This window comes from Microtus oregoni, unplaced genomic scaffold (genome assembly GCF_018167655.1).
Source record: "Microtus oregoni isolate MIOR12 unplaced genomic scaffold, Mior012 000012F_ref0000307, whole genome shotgun sequence".
In the NCBI taxonomy this organism is placed as follows: Eukaryota; Metazoa; Chordata; class Mammalia; order Rodentia; family Cricetidae; genus Microtus; species Microtus oregoni.
Window position 1 is genome coordinate 455,829 of NW_024543071.1, and position 13,686 is coordinate 469,514.

General features: G+C 40.8%; 1 protein-coding gene across 1 annotated transcript in view; it reads left to right on the forward strand.

Moving 5' to 3' along the window:
* The first annotated feature begins 4,805 nt into the window (after positions 1-4,805).
* The window catches only part of Eif3a (eukaryotic translation initiation factor 3 subunit A), a 31,581-nt gene continuing 22,700 nt past the window's right edge, over positions 4,806-13,686 (forward strand). Inside the window, exons 1-4 of the mRNA XM_041661106.1 lie at positions 4,806-4,995; positions 11,391-11,581; positions 11,730-11,866; positions 12,355-12,518. Coding sequence (XP_041517040.1) covers positions 4,947-4,995; positions 11,391-11,581; positions 11,730-11,866; positions 12,355-12,518 — 541 coding nt within the window. The 5' untranslated portion in view covers positions 4,806-4,946. The remainder of the gene's footprint in view (positions 4,996-11,390; positions 11,582-11,729; positions 11,867-12,354; positions 12,519-13,686) is intronic.

Here is a 13,686-nt window from a genome sequence, read left to right on the forward strand (position 1 = left end):
TGCAAGCTTTGTTCTTTGTTGGGTGTTAAAGCATGTACAAAGTGCACATGTTCAGAACCAGTGCTATAGGATGCAACATGGGCTAACCCCAGGTTCACTGTGCATTTGATTTTTGTATTAAGTTTTAGCTCTGCGCATTCAGAAACCTTTTACTGCTGCCAAATATTTTGCAACTTTACCACATTCAGTTACATAATATAAGACTCTTTGAGCTTCAAAGTTCAGAGTTCAGGGAGGATTGAAAGAGAATGCTCTGGGAGTAGTTACTGGGAAGCAGTGGTATGTGTCTGATCTCTCCTCTGCAGGCCAGTAGGCTGAAAAAGGAACTCACCCACCTCTTTGTGAGGGGTGCGGGATGGGCATAGTGGCCAGAAAGATGGGTACAGTGATGGAATTAATGGTGTTATGGGCAAACAGCCCAGGGAGTGGGGCAGCTAAGATGCCCTACAGTCAAGAAAGTTTTGGTAGTGGAAGCTTTGAGTTGGAAGTTGAAGTATTGTGTTGGCGGGGTGGGGATGATAACGAGGAAGCTTTGGACATTCAGAAAAATCACAAATAGATTTCAGTGTAGTTGCAGGCTCAGACACAGTGCAACCAGAAGCTTTGGGCAGAGAACACTTCAAAAAATAAAATAAAACAAAATAAGAAGGAACGACTGGTTCCTAGTGAGGTAATGGCAGGTGTTGGGAGGACCTTTGAGAACACTGAAAGACATAGGATGTGGGCCTGGAGAGCTGTTGCCTTCACAAAGCTTATGATGAGTTTGAACTGTCTTTCCTAGGACTGCAAAGTTCATTAAGGTAGAAAGCTAGACTATTTTGTTCACTCTTGTGACCCTTACACCTATCAAAAATGTATATCTACTATACTGGCACACAGTAAAGTGACACTTGATAAAGATTTGTTAAAGGAGTGCTTTACTGTGAATCATAGTTTATAAGTACACTGCCACATTCTTATAAATAAAATGATAAACGTGATGGTAGACATGGTGGTGCAAGCCTGTAGTTCGAGCTCACTGCAGGCTCACGTGGGAGAATTGAAAATTCTGGGCCAGCTTGGAATTTTTTCATTGCATAGTGAGATCCTATCTCAAAAGCAAAACAAAAGAGAACAAAACCACTCTCAAAAACATTCCCTACACTGGCCCTGAAGAACCATAGCCACAGGATCTCCAAAACTCAGGACAACAGCAGGATATCTGAGAGAAGTTTTGGTGAGGGTCTGGTTTCAATGGTGTACCAGAAGCCAGAGGCCTTGAACTGGACCAACAACTCAATGCAATGAACATTTGCAAGTAAAGCTATTTTGGCGATAGGATATACTGCATGACAAACCACAGCTCCCAATGTCATGACAAATTAATATGTGATGAAGAGTTGGAAAGATGGAGGAGCAAAGTGTTTTTGGTGTGTTTTCTTATTTACTTACTTATATTTTCTTTTGTGGGACAGGTTACAGGGGTGGAGTATGGACATGGAAGGACCGGGAAATGACTGGGATTGAGGTGCATGATGTGAAATTCCCAAAAAATCAGTTAAAAAAATTATGTTAAAAAATTCCTTACAGGGCTGGAGAGATGGCTCAGAGGTTAAGAGCACTGATTGCTCTTCCAGAGGTCCTGAGTTCAATTCCCAGCAACCACAAGGTGGCTCACAACCATCTATAATGAAATCTGATGCCCTCTTCTGGCATACAAACATACATGGAAGGAATGTTGTATACATAATAAATAAATAAATCTTTAAAAAAAAAATTCCTTACATGTATGAAAGAAACTATCCCAGGAAGTCAAAAGTAACTTGACAAGGGAAAAAAATATCAATCAGCTTTGACCATGCTTGAATAGTTTCAAACATATCTTCAAGTTGCTTGTTTCCTGATGAATGAGCATTAATCAGCAGGCAATTATGCTTTTCTCCTGGTTCAATTAGCTCCTATCTCAAGTCTCATTGTATAAACATCTTTTTTTTTTTTTTTAAATTCAAGGAATCCTTTGAAAGGAGGCATTGGGTATCTTATCTCTACCACACAACATTATGGCTGCTAGAAGTTACCCAAAACCTGGTGGGGGAATATATTTACCCCTGCAATTGATAACATTGCTTTCATTAACAAATAGTACCAGACTCCAAATAAATTATTGGAAATGGTGTCTTGTGTGCTGCCCAGTTAGTCTTGAACTCCTAGATTCAAGCAATCCTTCTGCCTTAGGCTTTGAGTGGTTGGGACTTCAGATACCAGCCACCATATAAATAAAGTAAAACTAATTTGACTAATTTTATTTAATGCATTTAAGTCATCATTGGCTATTATATCACCAATGTTTCATATGCTTCAAACAATGAGAAAGGGAAAGTTATCAATATGAGGGATATTTGATTTCAGTTCATCTTTTAATTTTCTAGGGTTCATTCCACTGGGTCTACCAAATGAGTAATACGGAACCCATTTACCTTTAAATTTTTTTTTAGATTTATTAATGTGTCTGGGTATTTTGCCTTCATGTATGTAGGTGGACCATGTGTGTGCCCGGTATTTGTAGAGGTCAGAAAGCGCTACATACCCTGGGACTGGAGTTATGGGTGAATGGTTGTAAACCACATTGTGGATGCTTGGAATCAAACCTGGATCTTCCTCAGGAGCAACAAGTTCTCTTAACTGCTGAGTCATTTCTCCAGCTCCTATTTTTTTTTTTTATCCTTTTCTGATATGATAAGCATCTTCTGATATTTAGGTCAAGTTTCCTTTTATTTTATCGTTTGCATCTTTCTTTAGCCTGTGAAGTAATTTTTATGTAATAAAAACTGCATGAAAGAACTATTTGCTCTTTATGCTTGGCTTTTAAATTTTGAGTTAATTATAATATACACAACGAAATCCCTTGATCATTCCCATAAAACAGTTGCTAAAGCATCTTAGTATTTGCTGCTCCTTTACACCAACCCTGTCTGGTATTTGCTTTGGAAGGTGAAAGCTCATGCATTTATCATGGTCTAAGCATTCTGGGGTAAGAACTCTTGAAATAAACTTAAAAATTTTGTGTCTGCATGTGGGTATGTAGGGTGCCACGGGGAGGCCAGAGGTGCTGGATACCGCTGAGAGTATGAGCAGCCTGGCATGAGTGCTGGGAACTGAATTAAGGTGCTCAGAACCCTTTTAAAGGCTGAGCCATCTCTTCAGACCCTTAAAAAGCCCTTTAACTTTTTAAATTTTATTTGAGAAATGGTTTCTCTGTGTAGCCCTGGCTCTCCTAGAACTGTGTAAACTGAGCTGACCTTGAACTCAGAGCCTCCCTCTCTCCAGAGTGCTGGTTTCAAAGGTGTGCACCACCACCGCCAAGTTTTTGATTTGAAAAGAAATTGTGTCCCCCCCCCCCCCAATCTCTGCATTAAATGGAAAAACCTCATTGTGGAGACAGAAATAAGAGATGCTTTTGTGGCATGTACTGTAGTTTCCTCATTCATTGATACAGTATCTCATTAATTCACATATCCAATATTTATTATTGTAAAATGTGTAATAAACTTGCAGTAATTTATCCCACCTTTTCTTTTTCTTTTTTTTTAATATTTATTTATTTATTATGTATACAAATGTTCTGTCTGTGTGTATGCCTGCAGGCCAGAAGAGGGCACCTTCTTCTCATTACAGATGCTTGTGAGCCACCATGTGGTTGCCGGGAATTGAACTCAGGACCTTTGGAAGAGCAGGCAATGCTCTTAACCACTGAGCCATCTCTCCAGCCCCCTATCCCACCTTTTCCTTCTGAACCTTTCTTATTATGGTGCTAGGGACTGAGCCAAGGGCCTTGTTCATGCTAGGCAATCTTCAGCCCTGAACTCAAGCTATTTCCTACCAAGAGCTTAATAATTCGACGCAGTTTAAATGGCTTTCAAGCTCTAAGCATAGTAATTAATCTCTGCACACTAAGTTTGTTAGTCAGCAATTAAAGACATGGCTTGCAATAAACCCTTTTCCCACCAACACACATTTCTTTTGTTTGTGACGTGGACTGTTATGTAAAAATCGACGACACTCGCTTTATTTTCAAACACACAAATAATCAGCTATTTTCCAGGGCCTTCTCCCTCTTATGAGGTGGCTCTGCCAGCACTAGCTTTCTCTTGAGAATCCTTGAGACACTAAACCCACAAGGATACCAAATAACTCTACTTATTAGGGTGCTCCCCTCCCCTTCCTTGTCAATCAAGCGACAGGTACCCTATTTCCCGGCGCCGAGCTCCGCATTTCCGTTAAGTAAATTCGGCCGGCGGTGGCAGCACAGGCCTTTAATCCCAGCACTCGGCAGAGGCAGGAGGCCGACCTGGTCTACAAAGTGAGATCCAGCACAGCCAGAGCTACACCACACAGTGAAACCCTGTCTCGAAAAACAAAAAACAAAACTCTTTCTCATCGTTTCCTAACAGTCAGGCGAGGAGCCTACGTAGCCAATGTGACCTTAACCTAACGCGGTCTGCCCACGCGCCATTCGCTTTGGAAGTGATTGTGGAGACACTGCCTTTTCTCGTCGCAGATCTGACAGCAAATTCCCCTTTCCCAACCCACGTTCGTTCGTTGGAGCACCGCTGTCGGGAGGAAAATGTCTCCAAGGTCCTGCCTTCCTGCGCCCCAAGGGGTACACAACTGTTCGCGCCACCCGGTACCCGCCGCCACGTCAGCCCGCGCTCCACAGACGAGCGCGCCTGCGCGTGGAGAAAGTCGGAGCATGCGCAGGGGCCCGCCCCCTACATCCGGGGCTCGGGCGGCGGCGGTGCCGCCGCAAGGGGATCACGTGGCTCTTTCCTTTCCGTCTCTGGCCGGCTGGGCGCGGGCGACTGCTGGCGAGGCGCGTGGAAGCTCGCGCTAGTTCCCCTCCACCTCCTCTCCCGGTCCGGGCCACTAGGGAGTTCGCTGACGCCGGGTGAGCTGAGCCTACCGCCAAGATGCCGGCCTATTTCCAGAGGCCGGAAAATGCCCTCAAGCGCGCCAACGGTGAGTAAGGCAGCAGGTCGCGCCGCACAGGGCCGGCCTGAGGCTTGGGAGGTCGAGGGCCCCTGCCCGATTCCCGGAGCCCGGGCTCTGGAGACCGGTGATCACGGCCACCTCCACCCCGGCCGTGTCTCGGCACGGCCTCCCCGCTCAAACGGGCCGTGGCGGAAAGCGCGTATCAGGAACCGTCGCCCCGGCTTGTCTTCCCTGGCTGCCGCCTGATGCTTGCTTCGCGGGGTCTCTCCGGCCCAGCGAGCCTTCCCCTCGATCAGCCTCCCTCCGGATTTTCAGACTCGCGGGCTGCTTGGGAAGCCCCGCGCTCCCTACCGCCATCTGGGAGTGCCGGGGAGGAGGAAACATGGCTCCCTCCCGGGGACAATGCACGCGAGAACCTCTGCTCCACCTCCCGCCGGGGCCGGGAACCCGGCTAGTTTACTTCCACCCTGCCTCTCAGGCACGTCGGGCCCCAAGTCCCACGCTGAGGCCTGCTGGGTCAGGGTCCACTTCCCTTACACAGTCGCTAGTTTGCACTTCTGGCCTCTCATCCATTAACTTGTTTCCTGTGCTCTCCCTCCCCCCCATATTGATTAGGGCCAGTTCGAAAGCCTATTCTGAACCACGAAAAGTTAATATTCTTTAGGGATTTAAAAATGGTTCTCCCCAGACAAGCCTCTAGAGTTGTTTCCCCAAGGTCACTTGGGAGCTTCAGGAAACTAAAACCAAGGTCTCTTGATAACCAGATCAGATTTTTTTTTCCTTCCTCCACCGCAGCCCCACCGTCTGCTGTTTTCTCTTAACATGTGTGTTTAAGCCCTGGCCCTTGCAGGAAAGACTTGTCCTGATCTCTTTAGTTTGACATTGTGAGGTGGAAAAGTCGTATGCACATCTCTGATCTTTAAAAATTGCCTTAAAAAAATCCTAATAATTCTGTAGCCGTCTCCCCTTTTAACTCCCAATCCAAACAGGTAAACCATGTATGTTGAGGGTTTATGTTTGGCAAGCTTGTTAGAAGTGGAGGTCTTATTTTGTGAAAAGGCCATTTGAGTCAGTACTTACAAAGGAATACTGTTGATAGTCTGTCAGGAATAAAGATGTGTTGGTTACGTACTTCTGAAATGTATTTTTTTGTGTGGTTAGGGAGTAATCTGGAATAGAGTAATTATGCATCCTGGAATTGTAGAATTTACTAAAACTGCAAGTTGCAGATAACTAACCTAATACTACTAACACTAATCTATATTTGAAATCAGAGGTGTAGCTAAGTTAGGACTTTTGATGTTCTGAAACTTAGAATTCCGTTGTGCTGTAGAAAAGGTGGACTTACTAGGTATAGCTGTTGTATAGATGTTTATTTGTAACATTTCACCAGCGGGCATTCCCCCCCCCCATCGATGCCCCCCATCGTTGTCTACTTAAAATACTATAGTCTTTGGCCTACATACATACACAGTAACATGCTGACCTTGTTTTTTACTGTTTGGAATCAGGATGTGAACTTAATAGTTAAATAACTTTTAAAGTAAGAAGGTTACATAATGTGTTCTATATTTGTTTTCACTGTTTCTCATTTGAAGTAGACTTGATAAATGATGAGCAAGTTGGGGAAAGTAGCAGTAAAGTACTGTGTGGATAACATGGATTCTATTGATGTATCTTTCCAAAGGCCTGTATTGACTTCTTGTTGCAGCCCCATTAGTGTCTGAAGTAGCAAGTGGTGATGCCTTAGCTTCCAAGGGACTTGTCTGGAGCAGATTGTCTATCACATTTAGCACTGTTTATAGGACTTGAAGTAGAAGAATGAAAGGGCTTTTCACATTTTAGAAATCTGTTTACTTAAATGTTTTATCTGTAACCCCAGCGATTTTTTTAATAAAATAGACTTCCAGTCACACTAAGCAGTCATTTCTGAGGGAAAAATGTCAAAGCCTTTTCACTTTACACACACACCCTACAACTCCTGCCTTAAGAGATGAAGTTGTTATTGAAACCCCACAATTGAGTAGTAACATCTGTTGCACAGAATAGTGAAAAATGAAGGATTGATGTGAACCTTTTCATGGTTTCAATCATGTTCTAAAGATAAAAACAGAATGCTAGTAATTTCTACACTTATTCTCTTAATACATAAAATTCTGGATTTCAGTTTCTAGAATTTTAGTCTTGGAATCATTTTAAGTGTTGAAATCCTAGCTTCATCAGGCCTTCCTACCCCATTAACTAGGAGCATTAAATCTCACAACCATGGATCATCATGAAGAGTTTGTTCCAATTTCATTGTTTTGTTTAAAAATATTCATCCCCTCCCTTATTTTTCTTATTATTTGGGGGACAGGTCTCTTATGAATCCACCTAATGAGTGCTGGGGTTAATTTAAAGGTGTGCTCTATTACACTCAGTAAAATGTTCACTTAAGTGTGCTTCCTTTAGTTATTTGAGACTTTCAGACTTAGAAAGGATAAGTTTTAAACCAAACTTATCATTAAAGGTTTATTTTTGTAGGGTTTTTGTTTTAGCACCAGAGTCTTATTATTAGGTGGCCCAGGTTGCCATCAAACTTGATCCTGTTGCTTCAACCTCCTTCAGTGCTAATGATACAGATTTGATTCTACCACATCAAGCTTCTAAACATGACATCAAGAAACCACTCTAACAACCAACTGTAACTCCAGTTGAAGGGGATCTATCCTCTTTTGACATACAAAGGCATGCTTGTGGGGCACATGCAAGCAAAACACTCATACACATAAAATAATTAAGAAATAGTATTTTTTTTAAAGTAAAGAAGCCCCAGCCGGGCGGTGGTGGCGCATGCCTTTAATCCCAGCACTTGGGAGGCAGAGGCAGGCGGATCTCCGTGAGTTCGAGACCAGCCTGGTCTACAAGAGCTAGTTCCAGGACAGGCTCCAAAACCACAGAGAAACCCTGTCTTGAAAAAACAGAAACAAAAACAAATAAAGAAGCCCCAGTTCAAATATATATTGGGAAAGTGGATTATTCTTATATTTCCAGTGTTTTGTATTTTATCATGAATTCACTCCTCAACTTTAACTTTATTTGTATTTCATATTGCAAACATTGAATAATAGCTTGAAAATATAAATCCTTAGTGTACAATTAGGAGTTGGGTACATGGGTATGATGCCATTTTAATGTTGCTGTTATAATTTTCTTTTTATTTTATCTTATTTTATGTGTATATGTGTTTTGCCTGCATGTATGTCTGTGCACTATGTGCAAGTAGTACGCTATTAGAAGTCAGAAGAGGGTGTCAGAAAGAGTTGGTAGAGATGATGCGCGCTTCCATGAAGGTGCTGGGCATAGAACCCAGATCTTTGAAGAGTAGCCAGTGTTATAAATTGCTGAGCCATCTTTTAAGTCCTGCTATTATGGCTAAATTAATTCACTAAGGTGGGTTTTTTTTTTTCTGATAAGGACTTTCAGTTAAATAGCTTTGAAAAACACCTAAAGTAGCATGGAAAACAACCTTAGGCACACTTCAGGAAGAGGATAGTGCTTAAAACAGAATTTTTGGTTCTAATATAATATCTAGCTGTACTAACTTGTTTCATTTGGTAAAATTTTGAGGCAACTGTGTGTGGCTGAAATGAAGATGGTTGTTTCCACATAATGTTGAGCTTCTATTTGTTTGCTGTGAATACTATTTAATACTGTATGGGTGGTGCTAAGGTTGTTTGCCTGGCATACTGGAGGTGAGGCGCTAGGTTTGGGTCCCAGCACTGGAGAGAAAAATAAGAGGACTAAGAACATTCTGTAAAGGTGCTCAGTTTTTGATTTGTTGCGTGATTTGTTCAGGTCTAAACTTAGTATGTTCTAGAGCCGCAGGAGAATTATTTCACTGGAAGAACTGGGAAGCACCATTCCGGAAATCTTAGTCATTAAACCTGTAGATCTAGTAAGCTTCCTATAAATAAGGAACTTTTATTGGCTTTCTGTGTGCATGAGTGTATGTATGTGCACCTGTGTGTTTGGTGTTCAGAGGACAGGGTATCAGATTCCCTGGAATGGGAGTTACAGAACTTGGGTGGAAAGAACAGCCTTAATGCTGTCCACTTAAAAAAAAAAATGGTACTGAGGATTGAACCCAGGGCATCTAACAATCTTGCTTTAAGGCAGAACATCCCAAATTCAGATTAATTCAGAAGAGAAATTGTTTGCTCAAGTGTTTTGTTTGTTTGTTTAGGGAATGGTGGAGACAGGGTTTTACTACGTAGACCACGTCCCAGATTCAGATTAATTCAGGATTTAAAAAAAAGAATTGTTTGCTCAAGATTATTTTTAGGGGGTGGTGGAGACAGGGTTTTTTACAATGTAGACCAACCAGTCTGGCCTCAAGCTCACAGAGGTCCACCTGCCCCAGCCTCCCTGCTGGGATTAAACGTGTGGGCCACTATCCCTGACCCCAAGTCTATTCTTTAGGAGGAAAATAAGCAGTTTAAAAAATGGAGATTAGTAAAACCAATGTTTTAACTCCTTCAAATTATGTTTTAAAACTGTGCAGTAGAATCTATATTTGTTTCTGAATTTTTGTGTTTCAAAATTCAGCATTTTGTATGTTTTCAGCCTCCTAAATGCTAGGATTACGTGTATAAGCCACCACTCCTGACTTAATTACTAAATTTAAAAATGAACCTAACCAGTTGACTAGATTAACTATTTTCTATTATTTGTGTGAAGGGGGGAAAAGGACAAAAACACATTTTTACTTTAAGCCACTTCTATTGGCTGAATTTGAAAAGGTGCTGCATAAAATTTAAGACAGCAGCTGGATTTGGAAATGTTACTACACACAGTGCCTTCAAGCTCAATAAAGCCTTTACTTTGCCATATAATTTTTAAAACTAACATTAAGTTTATAAAAGTTTTAAGTTAAGACGCATTTAAAGATAGAACAGAGTTTTCACCACAGTTCCCATTAATGAACATCTTAAAACAATATGGTATATCGCTCATAACTAAGGAGCCAGTAAATGAAGTTAATTTTTGTTATTTTGTATAGGATGTAAGATCTTACTTTGTAGCCCTGGAACTCACTAAGTAGATCAGGCCAGCCTCCAACTTATAGATTTGCCTCTCTCACACACATTTTTTTCTTTCTGTTGTTGCTGTTGTTTGTTTTGTTTTTCGAGGTAGGGTTTCTCTGTGTGGCTATTCTGGAACTCAGATCCACCTGCATCTGTCTGCTAAGTGTTGGAATTAAAGGCATGTGTCATTAAGCTCAGCAGCTCTTTTTTCTTTTTTAAGGTTTATTTTTGAGCTGGGCCACTGTGTGTTGACTCTTCCCCTCAAGAAAAAAAAAGGTTTATTTGTGTGTGTGTCTGTTAAATTCTGGAAGAGCCAGATGAAGGCATTGTGTATCCCCTGGAGCTGAAAGTTACAAGCAGTTGTGTGCTGCCTGATGGGGGTGTTGGGATTTAGATCTGTGTAATAACGGGACATTCTCTTAACTGCTGAGCCATCTTCTCCAGACCCATGAATTCCTTTCTTGTCTTTTTTTGGTGTGTGTATGCAACTCATTTGGATTGTCACATTTCAAACTCACATCTATAACTTCAGTTTAATCCCAGTCAACAGCTTTTGTAGATGATTGCAAAATTTGTGTGGAAAGGCTCAGACCTATATCAGATCAGAGATACCAACTGACAACGTTGGAATACTTAGTATCCAGTTTCAAGACTACTGGATTTCCTTCAGAATAAACTCATTTAAATGTAGTCAATTGACCTTAAATAGTAAAAACAATCTACTGTTTTTCTACTTCATAAAATCTAGCAGAAATGAAATCATCCATAGAAATGTGATGAGGTCATAATTACACTTTCAGTTATTGGGGGAGGTATCCCCCCATCTATGACTCCAGTTTCTGGAATTTTAAAATCACTGAGCTCTATATAGACACTATATGTTGAGATAATACTAATTTTTCATCATTATATATTGGATGATTATGGGATTGTTAATCAGAAGCCAAACATGTAAAAAAAAGGAGTAAGCTAGAACATTAAATCAGTAAAGGGACAAGATTTAGATTTTAAAAAGTTTTTCCTTTACATTTATTTGTGCAAGTTAAGGGGACAAGAGTGGGTTTTCCTGCCCGGGCGGTGGTGGCGCACGCCTTTAATCCCAGCACTTGGGAGGCAGAGGCAGGCGGATCTCTGTGAGTTCGAGACCAGCCTGGTCTACAAGAGTTAGTTCCAGGACAGGCTCCAAAACCACAGAGAAACCCTGTCTCGGGTTTTCCTGCCACTATGTGGATTCTAAAAATAAAACTCAAGAGGGTCAGGGTTGGCAGCAAGGGCTATTGAGCTATTTCCTTGGTCTGTCATTTAGGTTTTTATGTAGTATGTACAGCTAATTTTAATTCTCATTTTCTTTTCCAGAATTTCTTGAGGTTGGCAAAAAGCAACCTGCACTGGATGTTCTTTATGATGTTATGAAAAGTAAGAAACACAGAACATGGCAAAAGATACACGAGCCAATTATGTTGAAATACTTGGAACTGTGTGTGGATCTTCGTAAGAGCCACTTGGCTAAGGAAGGTTTATATCAATATAAGAACATCTGTCAGCAGGTACTGAGCTCAGTTTTTTGTATTTTTAAAGGCTTTTTAATAACTTCTAGAGTAATTTACTTTTCAAATTAAGTTTTCTATCTCAGTTTGATTTTTAAACATTCTTTTAGTTCATTGGAGAAAAATTAATTTGTTTTCCTTCCTGTAGGTAAACATTAAATCTTTAGAAGATGTTGTTAGGGCATACTTGAAATTAGCAGAGGAAAAAACAGAAGCTGCTAAAGAAGAGTCCCAACAAATGGTGTTAGATATAGAAGATCTGGATAATATTCAGACTCCTGAGAGGTATGTGAGTTTAATGCCTTAGTAAGTATTTTGATAGTTGGCACAATGGTTTATTTGTTTGTTTTTGAGACACCTGACTGTCCTAGAATGTATTCTGTGAACCAGGCTGGCCTCAAACTCACAGAAATTCGATTGCCTCTGCCTCCTAAGTGCTGTGATTAAAGGTGTGTGCCACCACTACCCAGCACAGTGTTTTTCTTTTTTATGGGCCACTATCATTCCCCTACTTGAAGGCAGGTGGTTATCAGGAAAACTGCTTAGAAGCTTAAAATGTATACTTCACCAACCATGTAAGTAATATTTAAAATTTATACCTTAGGATAGAACATGCAATAAAATTTAAACAGTTGTAATACAGACTGAGAATTCGGGGACATTTCAACAGTATATATGAGGTTGTGGGAAGAATGTCATTGTTGGTTTGGGCTTTCAGATCACAATAAAATAGAAAATTACTTAAAATAGTTTTCCATGGACTTTCTTTGTAGTGTTCTCTTAAGTGCAGTAAGCGGGGAAGACACTCAAGATCGTACTGACAGATTGCTTTTGACTCCTTGGGTCAAGTTCCTGTGGGAATCATACAGGCAGTGTTTGGACCTTCTTCGAAACAATTCTAGAGTAGAGCGCCTTTACCATGATATTGCCCAGCAAGGTAAAATGACAACGTGAAATGTTAATAAAATGATTTGAAAAGTTGACTTTAGAATAGATTTTTGTACATTAACATTTTGTTCTCTATAGTTTTTAAAAACAACTAGTTTTAGCCTTGGTGAAATGAAATTGATCTTTATTGCATAAATAGCTGAAAAGGAGATATATCTTACAGGTTTAAGAATTGTTCTACTGACTTCTGAAGCCCCCTCCTCTTTTTTTTTTTTTTTTTTTTTTTGGTTTTTTGAGACAGGGTTTCTCTGTAGCTTTGGAGCCTGTCCTGGAACTCCCTTTGTAGACCAGGCTGGCCTCGAACTCACAGAGATCCGCCTGCCTCTGCCTCCCGAGTGCTGGGATTATAGGCGTGCGCCACTGAGCAATAGGCTTTATTTTGTATATTTTCATATTATTATTCTTCATTCTTGTTTATCTTACTGCCAACTCCCTGACTTCTGTGCCACCCCCACTCAGCGAAATATTTTTTTTTAAATGTTTATTTATTCATTTATTATGTATACAACATTCTGCCTCCATGTATGCCCACATGTCAGAAGAGAGCGACAGATCTCATTACAGATGGTTGTGAGCCACCATGTGGTTGCTGGGAATTGAACTCAGGACCTCTGGAAGAGCAGCCAGTGCTCTTAACCACTGAGCCATCTCTCCAGCCCTCAGCGAAATATTTTAAGAGCAAAAATGTCCCCCAAAAAGTACTCTGATATTGCATAGATGTGCATTTTGATGGAACAAGTAGTTCATATGCTCTTCTGTTTCTGTATTTGAAATTAGGTTAGGTAAATCCTCATTACATAGTTGTCATTAGTACAAAGCATGTTGAATTTATATGCATAAGATATGTAAGTTCATTGTATTTCAGCCTAGCAACTTTTGTGCTTAGGTTTTTGAAGGTGACTCTGGGTTTGTTTATTTTGAATTAATTTATTATTTTTTGTGTATGAGTGTTTTGACTGTCTATGATACATACATGCCTGGTGCCTACAGAGTCCAGAAGAGGGCACTGGATTCCCTAGAACTGGAGTTACAGATGGCCATAAATTGCCATGTGGATTTAGGGAGTCTTAACTTGAGTCCTCTGGAGTAACCAGATGTTGAGCCATTTCTCCAGCTTCTGAGACTTTTCCTAAATTCAAATTCTATTCATTTCCTAT